The 27042-nt window shown below is 35.5% G+C and overlaps 2 protein-coding genes across 9 annotated transcripts; one reads left to right on the plus strand and one right to left on the minus strand.

Annotated features, from left to right (window-relative positions):
* The first annotated feature begins 3077 nt into the window (after window positions 1–3077).
* On the plus strand, window positions 3078–11031 carry LOC121263630 (nodulin homeobox). Of its 6 annotated transcripts, none has more exons than XM_041166638.1 (17): window positions 3078–3230; window positions 4429–4483; window positions 4669–4797; window positions 4920–5078; window positions 5474–5557; window positions 5635–5763; window positions 6016–6234; window positions 6702–6833; window positions 6963–7058; window positions 7694–7855; window positions 8200–8491; window positions 8587–8712; window positions 8792–8861; window positions 9051–9114; window positions 9472–10023; window positions 10196–10230; window positions 10363–11031. In XM_041166638.1, exons 2-17 carry the CDS (start codon window positions 4439–4441, stop codon window positions 10904–10906), a joined length of 2838 nt encoding a protein of 945 aa, XP_041022572.1. In that variant the 5' UTR covers window positions 3078–3230; window positions 4429–4438; the 3' UTR covers window positions 10907–11031. The 6 variants fall into 6 exon arrangements, with proteins under 6 accessions (XP_041022572.1, XP_041022573.1, XP_041022570.1 ...); XM_041166639.1 differs by having other exon boundaries at window positions 4672–4797; XM_041166636.1 differs by lacking the exon at window positions 3078–3230 and adding an exon at window positions 3285–3438.
* Window positions 11032–12990: 1959 nt separating this feature from the next.
* On the minus strand, window positions 12991–22001 carry LOC121263631 (serine/threonine-protein phosphatase BSL1). 3 transcript variants are annotated; one of them, XM_041166643.1, is made up of 21 exons: window positions 21353–22001; window positions 21202–21262; window positions 21031–21109; window positions 20815–20894; window positions 20581–20675; window positions 19766–19865; window positions 19598–19667; window positions 18174–18275; window positions 17866–17947; window positions 17605–17775; window positions 16637–16763; window positions 16348–16552; window positions 16099–16266; window positions 15776–16014; window positions 15141–15225; window positions 14946–15044; window positions 14669–14868; window positions 14514–14589; window positions 13805–13940; window positions 13590–13729; window positions 12991–13464 (listed from the first exon to the last, which is right to left on the minus strand). In XM_041166643.1, the coding sequence occupies exons 1-21, from the start codon at window positions 21555–21557 to the stop codon at window positions 13381–13383; spliced, it is 2604 nt and encodes an 867-aa protein (XP_041022577.1). In that variant the 5' UTR covers window positions 21558–22001; the 3' UTR covers window positions 12991–13380. The 3 variants fall into 3 exon arrangements, with proteins under 3 accessions (XP_041022577.1, XP_041022578.1, XP_041022579.1); XM_041166644.1 differs by having other exon boundaries at window positions 16348–16549; window positions 21353–22000; XM_041166645.1 differs by lacking the exon at window positions 21353–22001 and having other exon boundaries at window positions 20815–20884.
* Between the last annotated feature and the right edge of the window lie 5041 nt (window positions 22002–27042).

A 27042-nucleotide genomic window follows, 5' to 3' on the forward strand; every position in this document is an offset into this window, starting at 1 on the left:
AATTAGTTTTCTTTTCCTATTAGAATCATTAGTTGCCTCGCTAGCTATATATATTTCTATATATTAGAATAATAATAAACCAAATTCCCTAAAAAAACATGTAAGTAGTACTGATCAATATTCAATAATATTTAGTCTGATATTATAATTTGTAAAGTACTACTGCCTAATTAATTAATTTGTTCCTCAGCATGCTTTTCTTTCCTAATCCTTCACTAATATTTCTCTCTTGATCTCTACATATATATATATATATATATATATGCGTCTTCTTGATCTTCCTGTTATATTTTCTTGTTCGTTCTGATCGATATCTTCTTTTCACAGTACCTCTCCATGCGGCCAGTATTTTACCTTTGGTTTTCTTGTTGATCATGAAAATCTAATTACTACATGTATTAATTATATCATGTTTATTTCTACTTTGTGGCTAAATATAGCTAATATATATTAATTATTTTAAGGTACCCTTATCATGTTTTAGTGAAATAAGTCAAAGAGTATCTAATTATCATTTTTTTCTTTTTCCTTTTATGGTAGATAAGTAAATATTTTTTGTATGTACGTTGAAAGGAAAAAAAATAGAAAATAAAAGAAAAAGTGTCTTAGGTTGATATATTATATATGTTTTCTAAAATTACCACCAATATTAGAGATTAATTGTTAGCATAATAAGCTAGAATTAAAATATTAATATTATCCAAGCTGGTTATGAAGAACTCGATCCATTTATGCATTGCATTAATATTATATTGATCATATCATTTTCTCGAACATGCCTGCATCGAGTCATCAACTATATTATATATATACCCCGATCGATGATCATGGCGGCCGCCAGCCACCGGCCGCCTAGAGAGCGTACGTGGAGAAGCATGCAGGAGGGTCGTTTATTCCACTAAAAATGGGAAATAAAGTAAATGAGATAAATATTTACCTTGTAATCTATGTGACACAAGAAGAAAAAAATAATAATCATTTTCTTTCCTACTTAATGTGGAATATGTGTGTACGTGTGTATATATATATATATGGGAAATAGTTTGGACCCGTGGATTTGGACCACATGTCCCATATATAACTTTAGTAACGTCAATCTAACGAATCTAGTTCTAATTGAAACTCAATCGAACCGAACTCATATATATGAATCAATGTTAATATTTCTCTTAACCTATGTTGAAAGAGAATTAGAGAAAAGGAAAGGAGATCAACAGCTTGGTTTAAAGAGTACTTGGAATGCAAATATTACCAGCCATGAGGTATTTGAAATTTCCATTCCAACAATATTCTTATATATGAAAAGCCACCGATTTCTATTTAATTAACTATATATTTTTATTTGTATGCATTTCTTATACATACATATGCAACACTTGTTTGTTTTTTGCTTTTTGGGAGTACTTTTGTCTCTTTAATAACCCAATTTCCGGAAATTAATTTGGGCATGTTTGGATTGGAAGGTTTTAGTGGTCGTTTTTTTGTTTTCCCGTTGTGTTTATCAAAGTATTGGGGCTTGTTAAAACATCATGCATGTGTTATGTTTTCCTTGTACTTTTGAAACAAATAAGAAATGTCAGAACTAAAAATATGTTTGAAAATAAGGTTTTATTGATGTTTTTTTTTTTTTTCAAATCATGAGGATAGAAGTGCTTACTTAATTTGTTTGGTATTAAAAAGATATATTGATTAAGAATAAGATTAATAATTGTCACCATCATGCAAATTCAACTCCAGTCTTTTCTGCATTTCCATGTCGATAGATGGCCTATTTGGTGACGAATAAAAAGAAAAAGATGGTGCCTCTATGAAAAGATTGGCCTTACTCCTAATCTTGTTAGATAAAGAAATGGTGTATATGTACGAGCAGTCATGCATTTATGGGCATTTTCACAATTTGTACCTGTGCAGAGCTTGTGAAAATGTATGTGTTTCTATCATTTTTGTATATGCACCATGCTTAAACCATTAATAGTGATAGAGTTAAATATAGAAATTGTATATTATATTTAGATGAGAGTGAGTACTTCGCATATTTAATTCAATGTGTTTTAGTAAACAGTCTTGCTAGGTATAAACGGTTTGGTGTGTCAAACCACATATCGACTCTGATATGGCTTTTTTTATTGAAAAGAAAAATAAAAGAAGAAAAATTTTGAGAGAAGAATAAGGTCTGCTATCTCTTAAAAATCATTTCCTCTTCAATTCGTACTATTTTATTAAACGGATGTCTTACATGTCAGTATCGGTACGCAGTTTGGTACGCGAACTCGCTTACAAGAAGACTTTTCCTGTAGTAAATAGTGTTTAGTTTTATCATTCACCAATAGATATAGGTTTAGAGGATGGTCCTCCTCTTTCTTTTTATAAGCAACAAAGAATTATACACCTCATGGATGGCATATTCATAAGGTTGGATAGATGTGCACGCATTTATATTATATCAATAGCATACATTTTATACCAACAATTACAAAATGAGATATAGAAACTCTATAAGACTAGCTCTTGTGAATATCTTTCTCCAAAGACTAATATAAGAAATTGTGTTACCATTCTATAAATTATTCTACTAATACTAACACCTTAGAATTTTGTTAAATAGTCTATCTTTAGATTAATTCTCATTAAAAAGCATGAGTTGAGATGAATTGTTTTAGAAGAGTTGAGATAATTTTAGATGAATTGAATAAAATATTATTTTTAATATTATTATTATTTTGAGATTTGAAAAATCTGAATTGTTTATTATATTTTGTGTAGAAGTTTGAAAAAGTTGTAATGATGAGATGAGATGAATTGATGTGAGTTTTGAATCCAAACAGAGCAATATTGTTAACTCTATCGTGTCGTATGAACATAATAAAATAATAGTAAAAAAAATTATTACAAAGTTTACAAAGTAGAAACCAATTTCAATTTCTAAATTGAAAAGAGAATGTGTAAGCAAGTATTTTTGTGTGAGGATGATTAGCATATTTTTTTAGATTAATATTTTTTTTTTAATTTTTTGTCCATATCAAATTGGAAAAAAATGGATACAAATGGATCCCTTGTTACTCACTTTTAATCCTTATTTTAGTAAGAATTAAGGTACACAACAAGATATCCTCTCTCTCTCTCTCTCTCTCTCTCTCATATACCCAAAAAATGACGAATTTGCTGTGTATTGGAATTCATTCTAAAATCATTTCATCGAATCTACAGGCTATTCGGGGATTGAACATTTGGTAACTCACTAATATGGAAATTGCATAATTGATTTTAATTGGTTTAATTCATTATATATGTGTGTGTGTGTGTGCGGCCTTAAATCTCTCTCTTTGGTCATTGGTGCACACTTCTTCAAAAACACCCGCGAATTCAACGCTTTTCATATGAATTTTTTGGCTGCATTTAATAAAATTTGTCCTCGATGCTCGTCGATACGGTTCTCAGGTCAGCTTTCTGAACTTGAATATATAGATATTCAAGCTTTTACTCTTCCATTTGTACCGTACGATTCATGTAGTTTGTCTCTTCAAGTCTTTTGCATATGTAGGGTTTTAGTCTCCAATTCACGTTGCTAACTTCAGAACTAGGGCTTTTAAATGTGGGGTTATTTTTTATGGTTTCTCTGCATTTCAGACTCACACGATTAATTTTCAATATTTTCCCTCTGATTTAGTTATTATTATTTTTGGCAATGCAATTATTTTGTCTAGTTAAATTTTACACTCTACTCCCAATTGATGCAAACCAATGCATTGCATTTCAGAATGCTCTCTGTAACTTGCCTATAATACAAAGAATTCAAAAATTATTCTCAGATGCTAAATAATCTCCTTGAACATAGTGTAGACAAACTTGACTTGAATCTTCTGTTTTGTAGTGCTTAAATAGAATAAATAGTGATTTAGGACCTCCTGAGTTCTGTGCTTTCTGCATGTTGCATCCAACATCTCAATCCCAACAAAATATTCTTTTATAGAGCATCTATATTTACATATGCATCCAACGTGTGTATTTTTGTAAGCGCATGGGATAGTGATAGAGCTAGTTTCATTTCCACTTGATTGTTTGACATGGGATGAAATCTATGGATGGGTACCCGTGGAGTTTTTATGTGTTGAAGATTAGGTTCAAAAGTCATCATGGTCCATGGACATGCTAGCATATGGTAAAAATCTGATGTTCTCAATAAATTGTTGATTCAAGTTCTGAGATGGTTAATATTCATCATTTGATAAGTGGAGAGGGCTGGGAATTTTTGTACCAAATATTTTATCCATTTGAAGTTTCCATGACGAGAAGCTTGTATATGGTCCAATTGTCTGCTGTCACCTTTTATTCCTTGTAGAGGGTTCGACGTGTTCAATCTCTTAGCCTTCCTTAGTGCACTATAGTAAACTTTGTCTGTTTATCTCATGTATTTTTCCTTGGCTCTAGATTTTCAAGAATGAGGCTTGCTATAGAAGAACCATCGTGCAGTTCTTTTGCATCTGTAAGTAATCCAACTTGAATCAAACTTGGTTGGAAACCCCAACCCCTTTTTCCTAATAACCTGTTTGCTTTAGAGAAGTATTTCACCTTTTATTCTTTTTTTTTTTTTTAAATTTCAAATTGAAAATGTCTCTGTTAATCATCCCCTGCCCCCAGTATGAATATCGCTCAAATTATTTGCATCAGCAGGTCATTGACTTAATTTCAGCAGTGAAGGAGCTGCATGGGTTTAGCTCTCAGGAACTTCATAAGCTGCTGCGGGACTCTGAAAACTTTACTATTCACTACCGCACAGAAAAAAACTCGTTGATTAAGGTGAGACGATGAATCACCATTATCACCCACTATCAGCGTCAGTGTCGTTATTGCCATCAATATGCTTTCCTGTTTTTACTCTTTTATTAATGTGTCAGATATTAAATTATGTTCTGTTTCAGATTGATATGGAAAAGCTTGCAGGATTTCTTCCCTTACATCTTATTGCAGTGCTTATGTCAGCTGACAGAGATGAAGCCCTGTTCAGATACTTGTTATCCGGCATACGCCTCTTGCATTCATTATGTGATTTAGCACCTCGACAAGCTAAACTTGAGCAGGTTCTTGTAGTAGTTATCGACAAACTTCTGTTTTATTCTGTTTTCATCATAATAGTTTTGTGTTTTTTTTCTTATGCATAGAGGTCTTCACACAGTATCACACTTTCCACCAATATCTGTTGAGATTTGATGGATTTGCTAAGCAGCTAGTCCTCCCACTTTTTATGTGATGGTGCTCATGATACTTTAAAATAAGGAAAAAAGGATGGGAGAAAGGGGTTTTGGAGTACAGTATGTCATGCATCAAGGTTTTAGGAGGTTTTTTCATCATTTTTAACTTTAATTGATGAGGAACAGTACTAAACTAGGTGGTGTTCTAAATGGTATGAACAATATTTTATGAGTGAGAAGAAAATAATTGTCTCCTGATTCTTGTATTTGAACGATGGTTTCAGATTTTGCTTGATGATGTAAAAGTGTCCGAGCAGCTACTTGACCTGGTGTTTTATTTGCTAATTGTTCTCGGGGGTTATAAGCAGGTTTACCAATATCTTCTTCTTCAGGGGTCTATCTACTGTATTATATATTTTTATTTAGACTTACTTTCATGATGTAGGACACCCTTATGTTTGGTCCTATGCCCATTGTGCATCCAGCACTGGTGGCATGCAGTCTAAATCTATTGACAGGATGTATATCTTCGCAATTTCCAGATCTTGTCCATGTATTGCTTGCACACCCTAAGGTACAATTTACACAATATGATTTGATTAAGATGCTATTCACTCATTCTAGGTTTCACTTGAAACAATCTCTTTCTAAAGCTAATGTCTTCATGTTAATGCATTTTCTTTTTACTTTTGTTATTCCATCAGTTGAGCTACATTTTAATTAGTTTCTGGTTATTATCTCTACTCTTGCTAGATTTATTTTCCCCTATTAGGATCTGAAGGCTATGCATATATGCGGTCAGTGATCATGAATCTTTCTGTGGCAGGTTGACATTTTTATAGATGCTGCTTTTGGAGCAATATTTGTAGCCATTAGGTTTCTCAAAATCAAGCTGTCAGAGGAACATCCTGATTTATGCATGAAATCAAGTCTGACTGCTGAACAAATAGTTAACTATATCTGCCAGCAATGTGAGGCTTCTGTACAGTTTCTTCAGTCACTATGCCAACAAAAATTATTTCTGGAGCGCCTACTCAGGAATAAGGTTTCTAAGCCAGAACAATCTTATTCCATATCTTTTCTGCGAAGTGATATGCTAGGAGGTGTCTCTTCTATGGTGTATCACTCACTAAATAGGGAAAGAGATGAAGATTATTATATCATGTTTTCAAATCAGAAGCATGACTAGATATCACTTTGTGGTTACTGCATTTTACTATGGTTTACTAGCAAGAGCAGGTTGGCAGTGAGAGATTTAAAATGCCAAGTTTGTTATTTGGCTGACAAAATCATTGTTGAGATTTGAGCAATTATGAAACAAGTTTCAAGATCATATAATATGTTTTCAAGAAAGAAAGCTCGATGGGTCCTTATTAGATTATCGGTCAATTGTACTTATAAAAAAAAACAAAGATTATCTGTCAATTGTATTTATGTTCATTTAGTTGGCTTTGTAAGATTATTCACATGCATTCTTATCATGTTAAAATTCTGGTTCTGGTATTATTTCAGGAACTATGTAAAAAGGGTGGTATTCTATTTCTTGCTCAAGCCATCTTGAAGTTAACTGCCACACCTCATTTTGTAGAGTCCTCCAGAATTTTGGCTGCTGTATCTAGGCTGAAAGCTAAATTTCTAGCAATTGTGAGTCCTAGTGATGAAAAAGATACTGCTAACTTCTACTCTGAGGCTTGAGATTTAGCTTCCTGTTTTACGCTACATTTTCAAACAAAACTAATTTATTAAACTAATCATGAACTTCCTATTTTGTAGCTGTTGAATCTATGTGAAGCAGAAAGCATCTCTTACCTGGATGAAGTTTCTAGTTCACCAGGAAGTCTCCAGTTGGCAAAATCTGTAGCTTCAGAGGTTAGTCAATGTTGTATTCTGAGAGTGGGATATTTTTCTCATAGCCCATTTAAACTGCTTGCACATGGTTTGTGGCATACTCTGCAATGGCTAACCAGTGGATGAACCTTTTTCACTGTTTTTGGCTGGGAGATTACTACACAAAAATTATACTGACAACATGATTATCACTTTCTTATAATAATGTGGTTTGGGTATGAAATGTCACCTAAGTTGTTGGTTTTTTTTACAAGAGCTAGATCTACAAAGAGATCTTACAAAAATAAACTTACAAACTTATATGACTTGATATAATACATCATATATACTTTACACTAAAAATAGATCTACAATCTGACGTACCACATCAAGCCACGTCAATTTGTAAGTTTATTTTTTTAAATCTATTTGTAGACCAATCATTTCTTATGTTTTTTTGAGTTCCTACCAAAAGATGTCATAATTTCTATAGTGGTAAACTTTTCTATTGTCAACCCTTGGGCAACCTCATTTATTGGCACTCTGCATGCTGCATTTATGCAAGCGTTGCTAGCGCACTTCTTGATCAGTCAACTGTTATTGTGGATACTCTTTTCTTTGATTAAAGCCTATAACCATCAAATGCTTTCTTATTCACTACTGTTTCCATGATGTAGGTTTTTGGGTTATTGAAGACCGAGCTCAGCAGAGATCCCAAACATCTTGCTGCTTGCTCTGACAGAACTTACCCCATGGGGTTTTTCCAACTCAATGTGATGCGCCTAGCTGACATATTCTCAGATGATACTAACTTTCAATGTTACATCACGATATACTTTGTAAGCTAATGCTATCAGCTCGGTAGTTTAGAACTGTTGTGCCATTTTGTACTTTTTATGTATTACCTCTGTAACTTTTGAGAATACCTTTGTGGTTTGACAATTTTGGAGATCATAGAGGTTATACAATTGCTCGATTTATAAGAGATCACGTATCTTTCAATAAATTATATTATGATTATTATCATCATCATCATCATCATCATCATTATTATTATTTTTCTTGAAAGTTCTGAAGTGACTTCGAGCTATGATGATGCATAAAGTTCACATAGGTTATGTGTTTGCCATAAGAGTGTCTGTTCTAATGGTTTTGCGCCTATATCTTCTCTATGTCCACCCAGACTGAAGTTCTGACTGCAATATTATCGCTTCCTCATGGAGATTTTATATCCAGTTGGTGTTGTTCTGATCTCCCAGCAAGGGAAGTCGATTCTACTCTCGAGTATGATTCATTTGCAGCAGCTGGATGGGTTTTGGATAATATTTCATCATTGGATTGTCCGAATGAAAACAATTTGGAATTTACTTTGATTCCTATAAGCTTACCTCGGGCTTCTTATGAACATCAGAGAACCTCATTATTCATCAAAATAATTGCAAATCTTCATTGTTTTAATCCCACTATCTGTGAAGGTTGGTTCTTTATTTTCTTTGACAGGTTTTGGCGGTATATACTATATACCATTGTTTCTTAGCAACGTTAACAAAACCTCTCTCTTTATCCACAGAGCAGGAGAGGAACCTCTTTCTTCACAAGTTTCTAGAATGCTTACATATGGATTTATCTAAATCATTTCCAGGATTTTCCTTTAGCTCTGATGCTCCAAAGGCTGCCAATGTTTACAGGAACCTGCGTAATTACCATATACTTTTTTTAATGAAAACTTGATCGTAGATGTTATTTCATTCCTAATGGGTAACTTGTTTGTGTAGGGTCGTTGTTAAGTCATGCAGAATCTTTAATTCCCAACTTTTTGAACGAGGAAGATGTACAGCTCTTAAGGTTATTTAAACCTAACCCAACATTTCTTTTCTCCCGGATTTTTTCACTTGGTTACTAAGATTTCATTTTTCTAGTTCTTTTTTGCATGTATAGGTTTAACATGCATCTATTAATAGTGTTGCAACATCTTCTCCCTGACTTTACTAACTTTGGAACGCAGTTAATCTTTTATCCCTTTTTTTATTGCAGGATATTCTTTAACCAATTGCAACCGCTAATTACTTCTGCTGAATTTGAAGAAAATCAAGTGCAAGTAAAAATTTTTTTCTTCAGTTATTTTCACTTTGTTTCATAGCATTTCTTCACTATAAAAAGTCATTTTTTTAAAGAAAAGTTAAATGCACTGTACAATATATGCCATTTTCTAAAATACAAATACCTTGGGATACGTTTTCTTTATTCAAGATCAGCAAACATCATCAGGGGAATACCATTTTACAAAATGCAACTTTATTGGCCATACAACCTGAATTTAGAATTGAATACCATACAGGTGTCCTAAATTTTGAAATAACATAAATTATCCGATTCTCACATTGGCTTATTGAGTTTGGTGATGTAATGTGTTCTCAACATAGTGACCTGAGGAAGTAAAGTTTATTCCTGATAGGAGGCACAGAGTCCAGAGGGATACTCGTCACTTTTACAGAGAAAGGAACCTCCAAATCTCAATGACAGACATGGTAACTCAAAGGAGGAAATGTTTGAGGATTCTGCATTCCAAGAAATGGACCAGTTTTACCTCAAAAGTGGGCATGTGGATCATGTTGATGTTGCAATAATGCAAGATACAAGAGAAGGTAAAGGTATATCTGGTGTGAGAGCATCTGAAGGTTTGATGAAGATCCACAGAGATGTTCAGAATGTTGAAACCAGTGGTTCAGATACATGTTCCACTAGAGGAAAGAATGATGTTGATCAAATGTACAATGGTGAGTTCCTAAAAAAGAGTGAGCAGATAAATGAAAGTGAAGTTGGAGGAGATACAGAGGACAAACAGGTCAAAACCATTCATTGTGAAGAAAAGCAGCAGAGAAAACGGAAGCGAACTTTAATGAATGATAAACAGATGACAATGATCGAGAGGGCTCTCTTAGACGAGCCTGACATGCAGAGAAATGCAGCTTCGATACAATCATGGGCGCATAAAATAAGTGTTCATGTATGTCACATGCACCTCTCTCTCTCTCTCTCTCTCACACACACACACACACCCGCCCGCCCACCCAACAAAACAGCCCCAGCCCCCCTTCCCTCCATGGTGATTAGGTTTTTTTTTTTTCCTGTTCCTGCAATAACACATGCCTAAGAAGTTCCTACATTGTGTTTTCCAGGGTTCGAAGGTTACATCTGCACAGCTTAAAAACTGGTGAGGAAGCCTTCATATCCACACCTATACCTGGAATTCGTATGTGTATATATGGGGCGTGTGTATATCCCAGAGATTTTTGTACTTTCTCTTTGTCATGGAAACTCATTAAGCTTTATGCATTATCAACAGGCTAAACAATCGGAAAGTCAGGCTTGCCCGTGCACGCGCAGCTAAGGCTGTCCGTGCATCACTGGAGGTTGAAAATGCTATTCCAGACAAGCAAAGTGAGCCAGGACTAGGGAGGTACAATGGCTCACCTGAGAGTCCTGGTGAAGATTCTTATGCCCCAAGAAAGGCCGACAGAGATCCTGAAAGCATCTTGGGAACTGGTAATGGCGAAAGCTCTCATACTGCACAGACGAACTTAATTGTTGTCGGCCGGGCAGATTTTGTCCAGTGCAAACCAGGTCAGTACGTAATGTTTGTAGATATGGAAGGAGAGGAGCTTGGTAAGGGAATAGTGTATCAGGTGCACGGTGAGTGGAATGGATGGAATTTGAAAGATCAAAAGGCATGTGTTCTGGATGTTTATGAACTCAAGGTTGAGAGTGCTGCTCTTCTTCCTTACGCTTCTAAAGCTGTTGGCATCTCCTTTGAAGAGGCTGAAATAAAGATTGGGGTAATGAGAGTGCTGTGGGATTTAAGTAGAATCTTCACTCTTCGACCTCAATGAGTGTACGGATTCTTAGATGGCTGCGGTGAGAGCTCCTTTTACTTTCAATCTGTAAACTGTACATCTTTTAGACAGGAATTATGAATAAGTTTAGCCCAAAAAAAGAGAGATAGGTTCAATTTGAATTTTTGGCTTCTTTTTTACCAATATTTTCAGACGAGTAATGTGCAGGGGGTTACACCCACGGGCTATGGAACTCCTTCAACCAAATCAAAGATGACTCATGATTGTGTTGGAGATTGTGTGAACCATATAGTTTGGTTCTTGGCATTTAAACTTAACAAAACTAGAAAATAATAAAAGAGGATGCATCACACTCTCCAGCTACATGTAACATCATCTAATGTAATGTTTTGATATCACTTCATTCATAATCTGTTACAACCATGATGTGCCTCAAGTTGATGAACATGTTGATATTTTTTTCATGTTTGCAATTATTATTTGTGTTCGATCCTTTTTATGTTATCATATATGATAGTATAAGTCTGCCCCCTCTAGATAAATTTTTGGCCCTGCCATTGAGTTCACTCAAGAGTGCGCATGTAAAAAAAAAAAATTACTTGGACTGAGTGTAGAGTAAAGGCCCAATATAAGGTACCTAATGGACTGGAACAAGCAGGTCACTAAAGAATGGTGGGCCATTTCGGCCCAGAATTCAAAATTGAGCATCAAAATTTAGTATCATTTTCAAGTTCACAAGTACCCAATGAATAGTATTTTTCTTGAAGATTTTGCTTCGACAAAAACTGTGTTAAAAAACTCGAATAATATTTTCATCTCACGGTTTTAAATTCATGTGTGCTTTATGAATCCATTCATACTAGAACTTAAAAATTCACCCAAAATAACCCCAAGGGAATTATGAATACTTCTATCAATGCTGGCTAGGGTTTTCTGATTTACAAATTGGTTGGTAAACACGACCGTCCCTAACGAATGAACGGCTCATGTTTCATCATGATGAATCAATTCGTGCCGGCTTGTCGTGCCTTGTTCATCTTCCTAATATACTATTATTACATGAGTTTCACCTTTTGACAACTTTACTAATAGAAAAGGAAAAAATGCACTCAAACAACCGGTTCTATCCTTGTTGGGATTGGATATAGATAGAGAATCTATAGATCATAGTAACAAAAAAGAAATATCATATAACTTATTTTCGATATTGATTGAAATTGCATTGCTGTGTTTGTTACTTATTGTGGAACTTATTATAATTATTATGAAAAAACCAAAATACAAATACTTTTTTTATGTTAACTAATGTGGCAGGATTCCACGCTAGTGTTTGTGTTTAGCGTGTGAAAAATGAGTTCCAAATGATAAGGCTGTCTTTGCCATTAAAGTGTAGGGTGGATGGTGCAGTTATTGAAAAGGTGAGCTTAAGTAGCTAACTGGTTTAATGACGACTTGAGAAGTCCCAACCACATGGTGCAAGACAGGACTGTGACCCTAAGGGGTAGTTTAAAATGCCCTTATCTCTTGTAAAACAACAAGTAAACAAGGCCTAGCAAGGGGCCACACACCCAAACACTGAGCTTTTAGAAGTGAATTGACACATTTGTGTCTTTTTTTTTTTTCATGAATGAGGATAGTTGGGTTGTTCACATGCCTAAAGTACCAGATTTTTAATTCAAGCAGTTGACACAACTGTCCAACCACTACCTAATATCTAGTAATGTAGTGGACTGCTGGGCTTGGGAGTAGTTAAAGAGGGTTTTGATGGTTGTTTCACCATCCATGTAATGGTAGATGACAAGATGTAGTTAAGGGGCGTTCTTAATTGATCCAAAAAACAAATTCATGCAATGAGCCAAAAAAAAACACTTGTATGAATCATCAATCAAATATTTTCTTTTCCTAAGCATATGAACATATAACACAACAGTTTGGCATGGAAGGGAGTAACACACTGAACTCTTGATTGAGCCCCAGGTAACATAAGTTGGGAGAAATAGCTGTAAATGAGCAAATCTTTGAATAACAACAAAAGCAGTCAGTCTTCAGCAATTCTCAAACCAAAATTTGATACCCTTACAAAAATAGTGGAAACCATATAAATTTGGAAGTCCAAACTAGTTCTGAAAAATTGCATCATCAAAAGCAATTACACACTATAAATGAATTGATTGTTGTATACGATAATATATTTTACAGCACACTATAAACAAACTCTCCCTATAAGTTATCTATATGGTGACAGCAACCTCTTCCCATTCTAAATTGTACATATATTACAAACCTGGAGACTATGAGCAATTGGCTAATAGCTACATCTACCATCCTTGAGCTATGTGTACAACAGACAATACTTCATCTTCTGCAACTATCTTTCAAAATACAACAGGAACACAGCATATCAGCCACAGTTGGAAAACTTATTTGATCCAGGATGGGTCAAGCATGTCAGGGAAATGCAGAATTGCCACTCTGACAAGTTCTAAATCACCCAAATTTGTCAGGTAACATTATATATATGCAAGTGAGCCCCGGTCAAGGTCAGGTTGTGGTCGACCACGAGTTGGAGTTGGTGGTCTTTGAATGTTAAGCTCCTGCAGAGCACCAGAACATGAGTATGAGTATCATACAAGCCCGTCAAGAGAATTTATGTTTCAAGATCAATTAATCTCCAATAGAAATGCACAGCTTGAACATTATTGTAAATACAAAAGCCTACCTGCATCCATGCATCGTCTATGACACGCTCAGGAGACGTCTCTGGAGACTGAAGGGGTGGTGGCAGGGGATGAATTAATTTTGGAACCACAACCAACCCCCTGCCAACTACCAGTATAGCTCCAGCATTGTTTGCCGTCCCTACATGTATATGGCACATGAGATTACAAATACTAGGCACATGAAGAGGAGAAATCCCAGAGCAGTTTTACTTACCACAATAGTTTGTTGCAGAAAAAAGAGTTATCAACTGTCCCTGAGCAAACCGTTCAAAACCATCCATTACACATTCATGGGCCCTAATGATAAGCTGTAACTTGTTCTTCTTACAGAATTCTGTGACACGATCAGGCTTCAAGCAGCAAAAATTAAAAATAGTTAGGTCATACAAGTATGCATGGAACAAATTCAAGCACACTACTAGAAAACAGTACCCCTGTGAGTGGGCTCATAGATGAAACAAGTATATGAAGGAATCAAAATTGGACAAGAACATTGTTAAGACATAATAAACAAAGTAAACCATAAACAGATGTTGTTAAAAGAGGCTATCAAGACTCAACTCTGAGAATGAATAGCTCATACAATAATTTGCAAAGCACATTGCTATCAAAAGAATGCAGTCTAAATTGGTTCCGCCAAACCATCTTCCCTTTTGGTTCCTGTATTGTTGGTTATGCCTTTGGCTTGCTCATAATCAACCATGGATAATAAAAAAAAAAATACAATTTGTAGATTATTTTTGGTGGCTCCAAGCTCTCTGACCACTGTAGCATCAAGGACGGTAAAAAAAGCAAATTGGATATAGAATTTGGGAAGAACACATCCATAACAAGCAAAAAAAAAAAAAAACTAGAACTAATAAATGACAAAATATATTCAAGATCCAGACCAAAACTTTCAAACTGAACAATAGCATGCATACCCCAAAAGTGACAAGACCGGGCCCTCTAGCATTTGGTCTCAAACCCTCCACACTATCATTTTCTGTAGGATCAGACCTGTAAATGTAGATCTTATTAGAACAAACAAATATCAACCATAGATAACAAATACAAGATGAATTGGATAAGAGCCTACCAAAGGAGATCCATCAAGATTATAGATCCAGCATCCATTGTTATAGGCCTTTCAAGCTTTTCTATCTGTTCTACCGAATGTATAGACCTCCCAATGCCACCATGCATACAGATTATTTTCTTCTCAATAAGTGCAGCAAGTGGAAGATAGTTAAATAGTTGATTAAATCGTGTCCATGCCCATATTCCATCATTCTCTCCCTGCAAGTTCACATGTTATAAAGGAAATTCACACACTCAAAAATATAGTTGTATCACATCTGCAAATTCTTCCATACCATTCTCTCGATGCATTCAAGGCGAAAACCAAAGAGAGCATTTATGTCAGCAGCCTCATGGTTTCCACGTATTAAGTGAACATTCTCAGGATACTCAATCTACAAAATCATAACCAGGGAAATAGGGTGTCAAAAATATGTAAATATGACAACAGAACTACAACTCTATGTTGGAATACTATGACAGATGCATGCCTTGAGAGCTAGGAGCAAAGTTATGGTCTCCAAGCTATGCTGTCCTCGATCCACATAGTCACCCAAAAACAGGTAGTCTATATACCTGAAACATAAATAGACAGGCTCGTTAAAAGCACTCCAATGTGTTTTTAAAAACTCTTAATTGAAATAGAGAATCAAATGAATCGCCACAAGATGCCTTCTATCAAGTATTACTCGATCATTAATTAGAAGATGCCCTGCACAGGTGACAAGAATCAGAGAGAACATCCAAACAGGCTAAGAGAAACACATGCTTGATCCACAGGAGAAGCTTCTACTCATCCACCTGGCCCTAATCCATTAAAGGATCGATATTGTAGCACATATTTCAAAACTTTTAGGAAAAGGCACCGAAACCCAGCACAGAACATGGACCTGTACCATGCGTTATTGTTTCAAGTGCGAAAGTTTTAATCAAGTATCAGTATAGAATTTGATGTTCTACTGAAAGGACCTGAGATTCACAATTACGACACAACTAACAGTCCATAAAATCTAAAGCTGATACAGATAAATTATTGTACTTAAAAAAAATCAGATTTATTACCACAAAACCAGCTAAAATATATACCAAATATAGCAGAAGTGCAGAACTCATTTTTATAACGTACGTTATGTCTCCTGCAGTTGAAGGAAATCCATATTCATCAAATAGCCGCATTAAATCACCAAATTGTCCATGAAGATCACCGAATACTTTAATAGGTGCTTTCAGCTGAAGAACTGTGGGCTCATGCATAAAGATTTGTTCAGCAGCATAACAGAGCTCACCCACTTCATAAGAATCCAGGAAAAACCTTCTATTGGCAGGAGCTTTCCAGTTCCGAGGCTGGAGCAATGTAGAGATAATCTGACAAGGACAACACTGAAGACTGACTACATTGAACTAACACAGAAGAAATAACAAAGAACAACAAATCTGAACAAAGCTTGCCTTCTTATGTAAACCTTGAGGAGACCTCTGCCTGGTGAACTTTTTAGTAGGATATGACAACTCATTGTTCAAGGGAATCATTCGTCTGCTCTCATTCTCAAACTGATCCAAAGATAACTGTCTTACCATCCCACCCAAGTTACCAACAGCCTCTTTAGCAACTACAACCTGTGACACAAAATAGTATGATTTCGAGACATGAAAAAGGAATGAAAACGTAATATAGGACACTGTTGAAAAAGTACATACAGCTCTTGGATGAAGACGAACATCTGCCTCAGTATCACTTCCATCTGAAGTTGTTTCTGCTGCTTGGGAGTTGTCATCCGATACAGACGTCTCTTCAGCTGGAGCAGCAGATGTAGCCTGCACAGCTTGCCAGACAGCATTGGCTGCTTCGGCTTCAGCAGCAGAAGCTTCTCTCAGTTTCTCCATAGAATTTTTGTCCATGCTGCTAAAGATGAATGTGCATAATAAAGTTCTTATAAGAATGGACAGAGTATTTGAGAGAGAGAGAGAGAGAGAGATGGACTAATACCTCATGTTAGACTGATTCACTTTGGTACTTGTTATTGGCAGGGCTCTCTCAGATGTTATTACCGGAGAATTAATGTCAGGCTGATATGGTGAATTTTCTGCAACCAGAAAATCATCCAGCAGCACATCTGCACAGAATAACATATTTGATTATTATTCCACAATGATAACCTAAAAGAAGGGGAAAAATACAAAAAATAACACATTGAAAAGTTTGTAAAACAAAATGAAAAGGGCAAGAAAATCATCAGTAAATGCACAGTTCTGATGTAACCAAGCCGAAGATTAGATCCCATAAATGATTAATTTCTTTATTCCATGTACTCCAATAAATATTTTGAATACCCACTCTGCTTCCTGTTTTACATGAACTCGAGCTCATGACCTCAGTGGTATAAAACAACCTTAATGCAACTAGCTCAGCACTTTGCTCAGTGGAAAGTGACATAGTCTTTGGTATTGAGGGGCAAACCCTAATCCTATAAAACCAAAGGTTGACAAAGAAAGAAACTATTGTTTCTCTAGAAATATAAGTTCTCTTTTTAAAAAAAGATAAATAATTTTTTTTATTTTGTAAAAAAAGATAAATAAATAGAGGCAATACATGTCTAGAACAACACTAAAAGTTCCCTGGTTGGACATCGCAAAAACTTGTTTATTGGTGCTTCAGGGTAGGCTCCTGCAGTACATGTTCATCTCATCTGCATATATTTATTTCAAGGGTTTCACTGAAATCATAAAAACTTATTTAAAAAATAAAGTACAACTGAAACTTTTAGTATCTTGCAATATGTAGAGAGGAAGGCCAAATTTCAGAATAAGAATAAATGGTAGTCCACTCTTGCAGTTGCAACTGTTGCTTCCTTCCTAAGAAGTATATTCAGCACATCCGTTCTTCAAAACCAAAATAGGGATATTTTCACTTTTTTAGTTATTCTCTATCTTTGCAATACTGCATCAGAAATTTACCTCCCTTGAGACCACCATAAATATATATTCGAACTCCAACAGATGCAGCTGCATGGCGACACCGACGCATAAGCTCCAAAGGAGGATCATATTCAGTGGATCCCTTGCTTGTGCGTGAAGAGGTAACCAGCCCATTTCTATCCAACCAAACTCCAGCAGCAGTGTCCAATACTAGCAAATGAAAGACATAAGATTTTCTGCAGGAAGCATACCATATATGTATGTATATTACAGTGACAAAATTGAAAGCATAGAGATTACCTGCAATAGCTGCTTCACCTTCTACTCCACGTCCTCCTCTAAGGGCACCTCCAGTAACATGCAATCGTGCACCAACAAAAACCTAACAGCAAACAATATAAAGTTCAGCGCGAAGATTAAGGCTCAAGATTAGAGAGCTTGTTTCTTTAAAGAGACGGTACCAGCATAAAAAACTTAGAATCCCAAACCAACCAACTTGTTTCAATAAACTCTGTAGGCCCATTAAAAACTGTATACAAGTACATCACAAAAAAGAAGATATCAAAAGATGCATGAAACTAATACAACTCAATAATCTCATTACTTACCGCAGCATGTTGATACCTTGGGGAAGGAGATACACCTGGTGCAAGAGTCCATTCCCACTGACCATTCCTATGCATGAGCAGCCCATAAGCATCTGCAAGTGGCTGTGGAGAAGTACAAATTAGAGGATTAGTTCTAAAATGCTTTACCAGAAAGGCCTCAAGATTGAAATTCGTTACACAACCAAATGCACCTCTCACTAACTTCAACTAATTATTAGGTACTCCCAAAGTATGAACATGAGGTACTCTCAAATTAACATGTGATGCCATATCATTAGAATTGGAGGTTATGTAAGAAATTTTAATAATGTGACATCATATGCTAGGGTGGGAGTTGGACTACTGCATCATCCGTATTCCAAGATCACCTAACAATTAGCTCTAACTTCAGATAGTTATATAAGGGCAAGTAAATAGGATTAGGTTCATTGGTTACATGGAAATTAAGAAGTAGCTTCATTACAATTTAAGGCAACAGGTTTTTGAAGCTGGGTAAGCACCAGAAACGATTTCAAAAACAATGGGGAAATCTTTATGCAAACATTTACACAATTGGGGAATTTATAGGTCATCCAAGGGGAACGCTTGACAAATAAAATTTCACCATATTTTTCTTTCTTCTGAGTCATTTTGTTAAAAATAATAAAAAATTATTATGTTTATTAAGTGGACGACAAAATAATTTTATTTTGGTGATACTTGTGATAATTTCCCCTTTATTCTCTGATAGTTTTCAAACTTTTACCATGCAATTTCACAAACATCATATACGCAACTTCTAGTAGATTCTCACTTTCTCTCCCATTTAACTTCATCATAAGTTCACTCAGTTTAACTGAACTTCTCATTAACACTCCCCAAGTTCCTGTCCATGCCAAATCAGTTCTTGCTACATATTTCCCATATGATTTGGAATTAATGCTTTGCTTCTAGTTCCAAATTTTGAGTTGATTCACTTACATTCCAATTGGTATGCGGCTTCAAGGGATGATAGTTGATTACGATGTTCAATGTAAGTGAAGCCGCATACCAATGTAAGTCATCAATACTTCATTTTTCAATATCCTGCCTAGTAGTACTTTACAAAATGCCCCGATTCTGGAGGTGTAATGTAATCTAGAAGTTGGATCAGAAAAATCCAAACAAAATGAACTTGACAACAGAGGCCATAAAAAGTGAATTTAAAAATCTTCTGAAAGGTAATCCATTTAGGGCATACACAGATGGTCAATATAGAATATGCAACAGTGAAGGTATTTTATCCCCATCCCCCGGTTGCCATAGATCAATATATGTATTAATTTAGAAAGATTACTTAAATCTGAAGTACAGTCCAATTAAAATCGAAAAATGATGAAAATGTAGGAATATTTATTAAAAATTGATCACTTCATGTATCTATGTAAGACTATAATGTCATTTACCGTGCCAGAAGTGTCCCTTCCACCACACAGCAAAAGCATGCCATCTGAGCGGGCACTAGCTGTTGCATACCTGCAAGATAAAGTTGAATGATGGCTATTCTAAACATGGGCAGTTGAATGAACGTCTATTAATAATTCTGTGATTTCCACCAAACTAAAAACACTCACATTCTAGCAGAAGGTCTATCACCTTCCGGGTTCAGCCTCTGCCATGCATAAGGCTTCTGGGCAGTATCCAAAGCCCAAGCATCAGATAGAACTCTTTTCCCTGACCAAGAAAAAAGTTACATAGTTTGTATATGACAAAACGCATTCTCATAGCAGCAATGAGTCAACCAGCACAAACTTTCTCTTTTATGAAACTACTCATGATCAAGCTCAACTCAATAACTATAAGTAAACACCAAGTCACGACAAGAATTTAGGTGAAGAGAGATTGAGAGATGTTCAATATGAGATATAAGATAGAAGTTAACCATTAAGTGAACAGATCCAACCAATGCCCAAGTGATTTCACTGTAATATAGTACATTTATAAATCTTTGAGAATTAAAGGCCATTATAGGGTTTAAAGCAAAATCAAAAAATCAAAATACATGTATAATTAAAATAATTTTCTTTTATTGGCACCAGATATCTAAGAACAAAGTCCCACCTAATTCCGGGAGTGCATAGACCCTCGGCAAGGTGTTTCCCGCAAGTGCACATTGGGTAATTCAAGGGGAAGTTCCCCCAACCCGATGGCCCCTAGAAATTGTTTGCACCCAAAAGGATTCAAGAACCTTAGACCTAAAGAGAGCATACCACCAAGACCAAGGCCTTTACCCCTTGAGCCAACCCCTAGGGTCTTATAACAATAAAAATAATCAAGTTTCATTGGATTTTGACATCATTCTCTTCCAACCGCATGGTACAATTGAATAAAAACCAAAGAAACAATAACGAAATAGATAAAATACAAAGGAACAGTGAATTCCCCTCACCGTCGTTGCCACTGACAGTGACAAGGTATCTTTGAGCAACCAAATCTATTACATGGCCATAGCGAGGTCCAGGTCCCTGTCCTTGCACGACCACTCTATGAAAAAAAAAACAAAAAAACAAAACAAAAAAAAACAAAACAAAACAAAAAAAGAATGATCAACAGCAGAATGTAGTGAAAACTCAAGGAACCCAGAAAGAGAGAATGCTGATTAATTCTAGCCTCCTTAGCTCACCGGTGCCACTTGAACTTGTCATTCGTCATGTCCAGCACGTATAGATCATCCGTGGAATGTCCAGCAGGACCTATCCCACCCTAGCCATACAGCACCAATCAATAATTATTAATCATACCATTAAATCCCCAGAAACAAAAACCTCAAAAAGCAAAATTCCACTCATGAAAAGCTCCAGAAGTCAAATGTTTTCACATAAGTTTTTCATTCAATCACCTGAAAAACAACCATGGTACCGACTGCAGCTGCTGCATGAGCAGCCCGAGGCGACGGTGGCTCGCCGGCGGGCCTAATTCTGCAAAATTCAAAAACCCAATTCAGCAACTGCGATTCAAAACCAGCTTCACCCAAACCAAACTGGTGAAGGAAAAAAACCAGTAAAACTACCTGGTCCATTTCCTGGTGAGAACATCATAAGAATGAACCGAGTTGGTCACACCGGCTAACCCTACATAAAATCGATTATAAACCGTGAAACAACTTCCACTTAGATTTTGACGCAGAAAGAGCAAATGAAGATTGAATTATAATTACGTACGAATGCCAGGGGCAGAGGAGGAGGCGCCGCCTTCAATGGCGGTGGCGCCTCCGAAGAGGATGAGGCGGGGGCCATGAGATTTGGTGGCGGCGACGGCGGTGAGCGTATGACCGCATCGGGGACCAGGGGCGTCCTCGTCGGTGTCCCAGTAGGTCTCTAAGCTACGATAGGTCGGAGCCGAAGACAGCCATGGCTTCGAACCCATCTATTACCTCTATATTTACGCCTATTTTTGAGGCACCAACCCCAGACCGTAAGAGATATGACGACTAACGGTGAGTCGACAGAAGAATGAGATCGGAAAGATAGAGAGAGGTGGAAATGATGGTTGGGTGCTGGAAGTGGGGCCGGGCTAGGCTCCGGACCCGCTCAGTTAAGTTCTTAAATGCAGCTTCGCTGTAATGGATCGAAGGAGGAGGAGGAGGGTTTTCGTTTGGGTTTTGGGTTGAGCTTAGGATCTCTTTGGGGGTTTGGGATTTAATTTTCTAAATACATATTTTCTTGGGAGTGACTGGATGGATGGAAAATCAAGGGTGGAGGTCAACCATTGCGCCTTTCGGTACAACAACACGTGAAGACCCTTTCCAATCAACTGCTGCGACCATTTCTGTCAGAAAGGTGGACAAGCCACAAGGTGGAGGTTAAAGACTCTCCTTCCTCGGTATCAAAATCAATCTCACGTGTTGGTTTACCGCTTACAACCTTTCCAAATACCACGATCACTTCCTCAACTCTTCAAAATCATGCTTTGTGCATGAGATCTTTTTTAATTTTTTTCTGCTCAAATTCGTTTAGAATAAGGTTATTTGATGGTCTAAAACTTATTTTTAGATGACTCTTTTGATGCACTATAATTTGATACAATGTGATTTATTAAAAAAAAATTAAAAATATAAGCACAGAAGAGGTTTTGTTTTCACAATTCCTCTCAACTCATTTAATCATTACCACTTTTCTAAAATTTTAAATCAAATAAAATAAACAATTCAAAATTTTTCAAATATCGAAACAAAAATAATATTAAAAAAATATATTCTATCAATATTTTATTCAACTTTTAACTTTAGTCTCAACTTATCTCATCTCATCTGTGAAAATAAACGAGGTCAATCTTTCTCTTTTTATATTTTTGGATAGAATACTAATACTCTAAAGCATCTACACTACATGTTGCTTACGTAGTATAATTTGATTTTGAAGATAAAATCTAAATTTTATAAATCAAATCTTACAAGTTAAGTGAAGTGAGTGGTGTGTTACACATACCGAATTAATAATAGAATAATTCTTTTATACGCTCTTTTAGTTTAAATATAGTTTTTTTTCATTTTTTTAATAAACTATGTGCCACATCAAAAGGATCATCTTTTTTTTTTTTTTTTTTATCCTCAACAAGCATTCAATATGTAATATATATATATATATATAGGAAATAGGGAATACATTATGTTCAAGGTGGATCTTTTAAACCATCTATATATTAAATACAGATAGGAACACTAATGAGGGATATTCGACCAAAATTCATTTCAGTCGCTGCTCATTGCACCACTGAATGCGCACACTGATTCTAAGATCGGTGTATTTTCCTGATCCTCCAGTTGTCCCAAGGATGAAGGTTAAGACTGACATCCTCTAGGATCAGGGATATTTGTGATTGTGGTGATAGAGATTCATTTGATATTGCATCTATTACTATTTGAGCATCTCCTCTAGTATTAACAGGCTTTTTCCTAGATGATTTGCCATTTTGGTAGCAAAAAGAGCTATTGATGCTTCTGCAAATGTGGGATTGATACTTAGGATCTTAGAGGTCCAGACTTCTACGATTCTTCCTTCTGAGCCTCAACAAACAGTTGATGCTATTGAGAAGGAGTCCCTAATTGTTGCATCAAAAGAGAAACTCTAGCAATTTGATGGTGGTTTGATCCAGAGCTCTTTTTGAAAATTGTTGATCTTCTTTCCCCATGCTTTTTTGTATTCTTGATAAGTGGTGTTGAGTTGGATCAAATCCTTTTCGAGCATTGTGGATGCATGGTTGTGAACCATATTGTTTCTTTTCCTATAGATGAAGCCCATAACTATCACTGTAAAAAGCTGAAAATGATGAATTTCTGGTTCTGTCAGGCCTAACTTGGGGCTTGGATTTGGAATCAACTTTATCCAGTCGGATATGGTCAATAATGGAAGTGATGCCAGATTTAAGGGCTAGCTACTATGTATCCATAGTATTCGAACCACCAGACATTTCGCAAAGAGGTGGAGCAGCGTTTCTTTGCTTGATTGCACATTGGACAAAATTCTTGTTGTAAGTTTTGAATAATGCTACTTATCTTAGCCTTGGTTGGAAGAATATCCCATACAGTTTTCCAGATTAAAAGCTTGTGATGGTCATGTATTTTCAATCTCCAAATTTTTTTGAAGTTGAGAGCTAGAAAATCTTGAGGCAATGTGAGATCTGGTTTCGTTGTCGCCAAGTGGTATGCAGTTTTGACAGAGAATTTACCATTGTGATTTGGGAGCCAGATCAAAGTGTCATTTTTTTGGTTGTTTTGAGCAAGAGAGATTTTTTGTATATGGTTGATGCTTTCTTGATCAAAAAGTGTTAACATCTTCTCAAAATTCCATGCGCATGGATTATTGGTTATGAGATCAGATACTTTTAGCTGAGGATATGCTTCATTCATGTTCTAGATAGGCTTCGGCTTGAGTCCTTCCATATCTGGTAACCATGATTATGTCCATGCATTAACTGATCGCCCATCAAATATTTGAAAGCATGAACCTTTTGCTAATAAATCTCTGGTTTTGAGGAGCCCTTTCCAAATCCAAGAGTCTGAATTTTTTTATCCACATTTTTTAATGTGTTTTGGCTAAGGTATTTTTTTGAAAGGATTTTGTGCCATAATCCATTGATATTGTCCTAACTCAGTTCCCAACTTGTTTTTGCTAAGAGAGCTAGGTTCATTTTTTCCATCAGTCTAAGGCCTAATCCTCCTTGATGTTTCGGTTCACATATTGACTTCCAAGATTTCATGGCAAGATTATGACTTTTCCTTTTTGGGAAACCCCACCAAAAGTTTTTGAAACTTCTATTCATGGTCTTGCATATTGAAGCTGGCAAAAGGAATGATTGCATTTGGTATGATGGAAAAGTACTTGCCATTGACCTGATTAACATTGTACAACCTGCTTGAGACAAGACTTTGGATTTCCAACCTTCGAGTTTGCTATTAATTTTCTTTAGGAGTTCTTTAAAACTCTCTTTTTTCCCCCTTGAGAATGAGGTTGGAAGTCCTAAATATTTCATTCGTGCCGTTGATGTTTATGAGGTAGAATCTGAGAGATCAAGGATTTAGTAGCCAAATTCGCATTTCGAGTGATGAAGATGGAAGATTTATTAAGTTTTATTTGCTATCCTGACCACTCCATATATTTCTCAATATTTTCAGATAAAGCTTGAGCATTTTGCTCACTTGCTTTCCCGAATACTATGAGATCATTTGCAAAGAATAAATGATAGATTGATGGGCATCCTCGACTTATTTGGATTCCTCAAAATTCCCCTGCTCTTCTTATTTTGATATAAATCTAGATAAGGCTTCAATGCATAATGTGAATAGAAATGATGAGATTGGATCACCCTGTCTAAGTGTAACGCCCCAATCCCGGAGGTCCGAAGAGTTAGTTCTTAATACCTAATATCAACTTAAATAACACAACTATAAAATACAGAAAATCCCATAAAATAATAATCTAATTAATCAATTCAAATATGTAAGTTCCTCCATAGGAACAATAAAGAGATTCTCAATAACATAAATTAGAAATTTTCCAAAAACTTAAAAATATCCTCAACTCATCAAATCAAAATACCCGAAAAATAAATCAGTTTACTAATTACAACTCCCAAATAAGCACTTGTACCCTTAGGCATTTATTCCACTACGATCATCACACATTGCTAAACTTCCTACTCTTCTTCTCCAGTTGAACCATCATAATTATCTGAAAAATAATTAGAGATAAGGGGTGAGTTATCAACAACTCAGTAAGCAGAGAGCATATACCAGTGTATAAACATGAGTATTTACAGAGATTAGAATGTAGAACAAAACATTTTCATTTTCAGAGTGCGGAAGCAAAACATGTTATCAAAATATCAGAGCAAAGATTTAGAAATAATTTCATTCAAAATATCATTTGGTATAACATAAATGATCATCATCATCATCATCAGAACATCAAATCAGAACAGATGCCATGTATAACCCCTGTGGTAGGGTTGTGTATCTGCTGATAGCCAAGCATAACAAAAATCACTCTATCACAAAGATGTGCACTCAAAACAGAAACCACTACTATAACCCGTGGCAGGGCCGTATCCACTACTATAACCCGTGGTTGGGCCGTTTCCACTATTATTACCCGTGGTTGGGTTGTATCTACTATTATAACCCGTGGTTGGGCCGTATCCACTATTATTACTCGTGGTTGGGTCGTAATCACTATTATAACCCGTGGCAGGGCCGTAACTGAACAAAGCGGAAACTGAATCAAATTCAGAATCAAAGAGTCATGCCAAAGGTTTTCAGAAATCACATCTTATCTAAACAGAGTACTGAACAAAATCATATCATCTTCACAATTAAAACAGATCCAAAGCATATCTACATAATTATGCATAAATTTTCATATTCGTCCTTTTTGCATAGATCAAAAATAGAATGTTAAAAATAAGCTCATGTCTACACTAGTCATGATGGAAAATACTTTCTTCTTAAACAGAATCTCATGAATAATGTAGAACAAATAACTGAGGTAGTTCAAATTTCTTTTTATAACCAAATATGTATATTTTTCAAAAATTCAACCTCAGCTCATTTTATTTTAATGCAAAATCTAGCATAGGAACCCCGCTTACCTGAACTTCTTAGCTTTTTTGAAATTTTCCTCAAAAATGTCGAACAATAATTAATCGTCACCCATAAAATAATCACATAATTCTCGTAAATTTTCAATTAATCTCATATTTCGATATTCAATCTTATGCTTCTAAAATAACCTATTAAATTCCTCAAAACCTAAAATTTCAAATCATCACTTTCTAAAATCATCACTGTTGATTTAATAACTATGACTAAAACATTTAAAATTCAGACCTATTTATTATTGAAAACCAACTATAAAATTTAATACTAGATAATATAATTATCCCAAAATATTTTAAAATAAACCATAACTATTTTTCAAATAGACTAAACCATATCTAAAGTGTAAAAATAACATTACACCAATATTGTTTACTCTAAAAATAAAACTTTACTTGATAACATGTTAAAATACTTAAGTGATTTTCTGTAATCATAATTAAAATGTTCAAAATAAAATTTCACACTTACTGTAAAAATAATATGCTACCATTAGTACAATTTGAAAACCCTATTTATTTTTTGTAAAATTTCTTATACTTTCCGTATAAACCATGTAAAAACAGATTTAATAAAAACAAAATTTCAAATTGAAACCATCTGATAATAAGGACAAAACTGTAATTCCATATCTAAATAATATGTAGTAAAGGCTATTAATGTAATTTCTCCCTTCTTGGAAAACCAACCACCCGGCAAAAATTGTGTAAAACAAAAAACGTGCATGGCAGGGCTTACCCAAGGAGAAAACATGCGGCA

This window comes from Juglans microcarpa x Juglans regia, chromosome 4S (genome assembly GCF_004785595.1).
Source record: "Juglans microcarpa x Juglans regia isolate MS1-56 chromosome 4S, Jm3101_v1.0, whole genome shotgun sequence".
NCBI classification, from domain to species: domain Eukaryota; kingdom Viridiplantae; phylum Streptophyta; class Magnoliopsida; order Fagales; family Juglandaceae; genus Juglans; species Juglans microcarpa x Juglans regia.

What these genes read in the sequence shown, in the direction of transcription:
- LOC121263630 (XM_041166636.1), top strand. Translation starts at nt 3,416, where the DNA reads ATGCTCGTCGATACGGTTCTCAG. An exon ending in GTTACATCACGATATACTTT is followed by an intron (nt 7,856 to 8,199) that starts GTAAGCTAATGC and finishes ATGTCCACCCAG; the next exon opens with ACTGAAGTTCTGACTGCAAT. An exon ending in TTGAAGAAAATCAAGTGCAA is followed by an intron (nt 9,115 to 9,471) that starts GTAAAAATTTTT and finishes TATTCCTGATAG; the next exon opens with GAGGCACAGAGTCCAGAGGG.
- LOC121263631 (XM_041166643.1), bottom strand. Translation starts at nt 21,557, where the DNA reads ATGGGTTCGAAGCCATGGCTGTCTTCGGCTCCGACCTATCGTAGCTTA. An exon ending in GTGAATCAGTCTAACATGAG is followed by an intron (nt 16,553 to 16,636) that starts GTATTAGTCCAT and finishes ATTCATCTTTAG; the next exon opens with CAGCATGGACAAAAATTCTA. An exon ending in TTCGTCTTCATCCAAGAGCT is followed by an intron (nt 16,267 to 16,347) that starts GTATGTACTTTT and finishes TTTGTGTCACAG; the next exon opens with GTTGTAGTTGCTAAAGAGGC.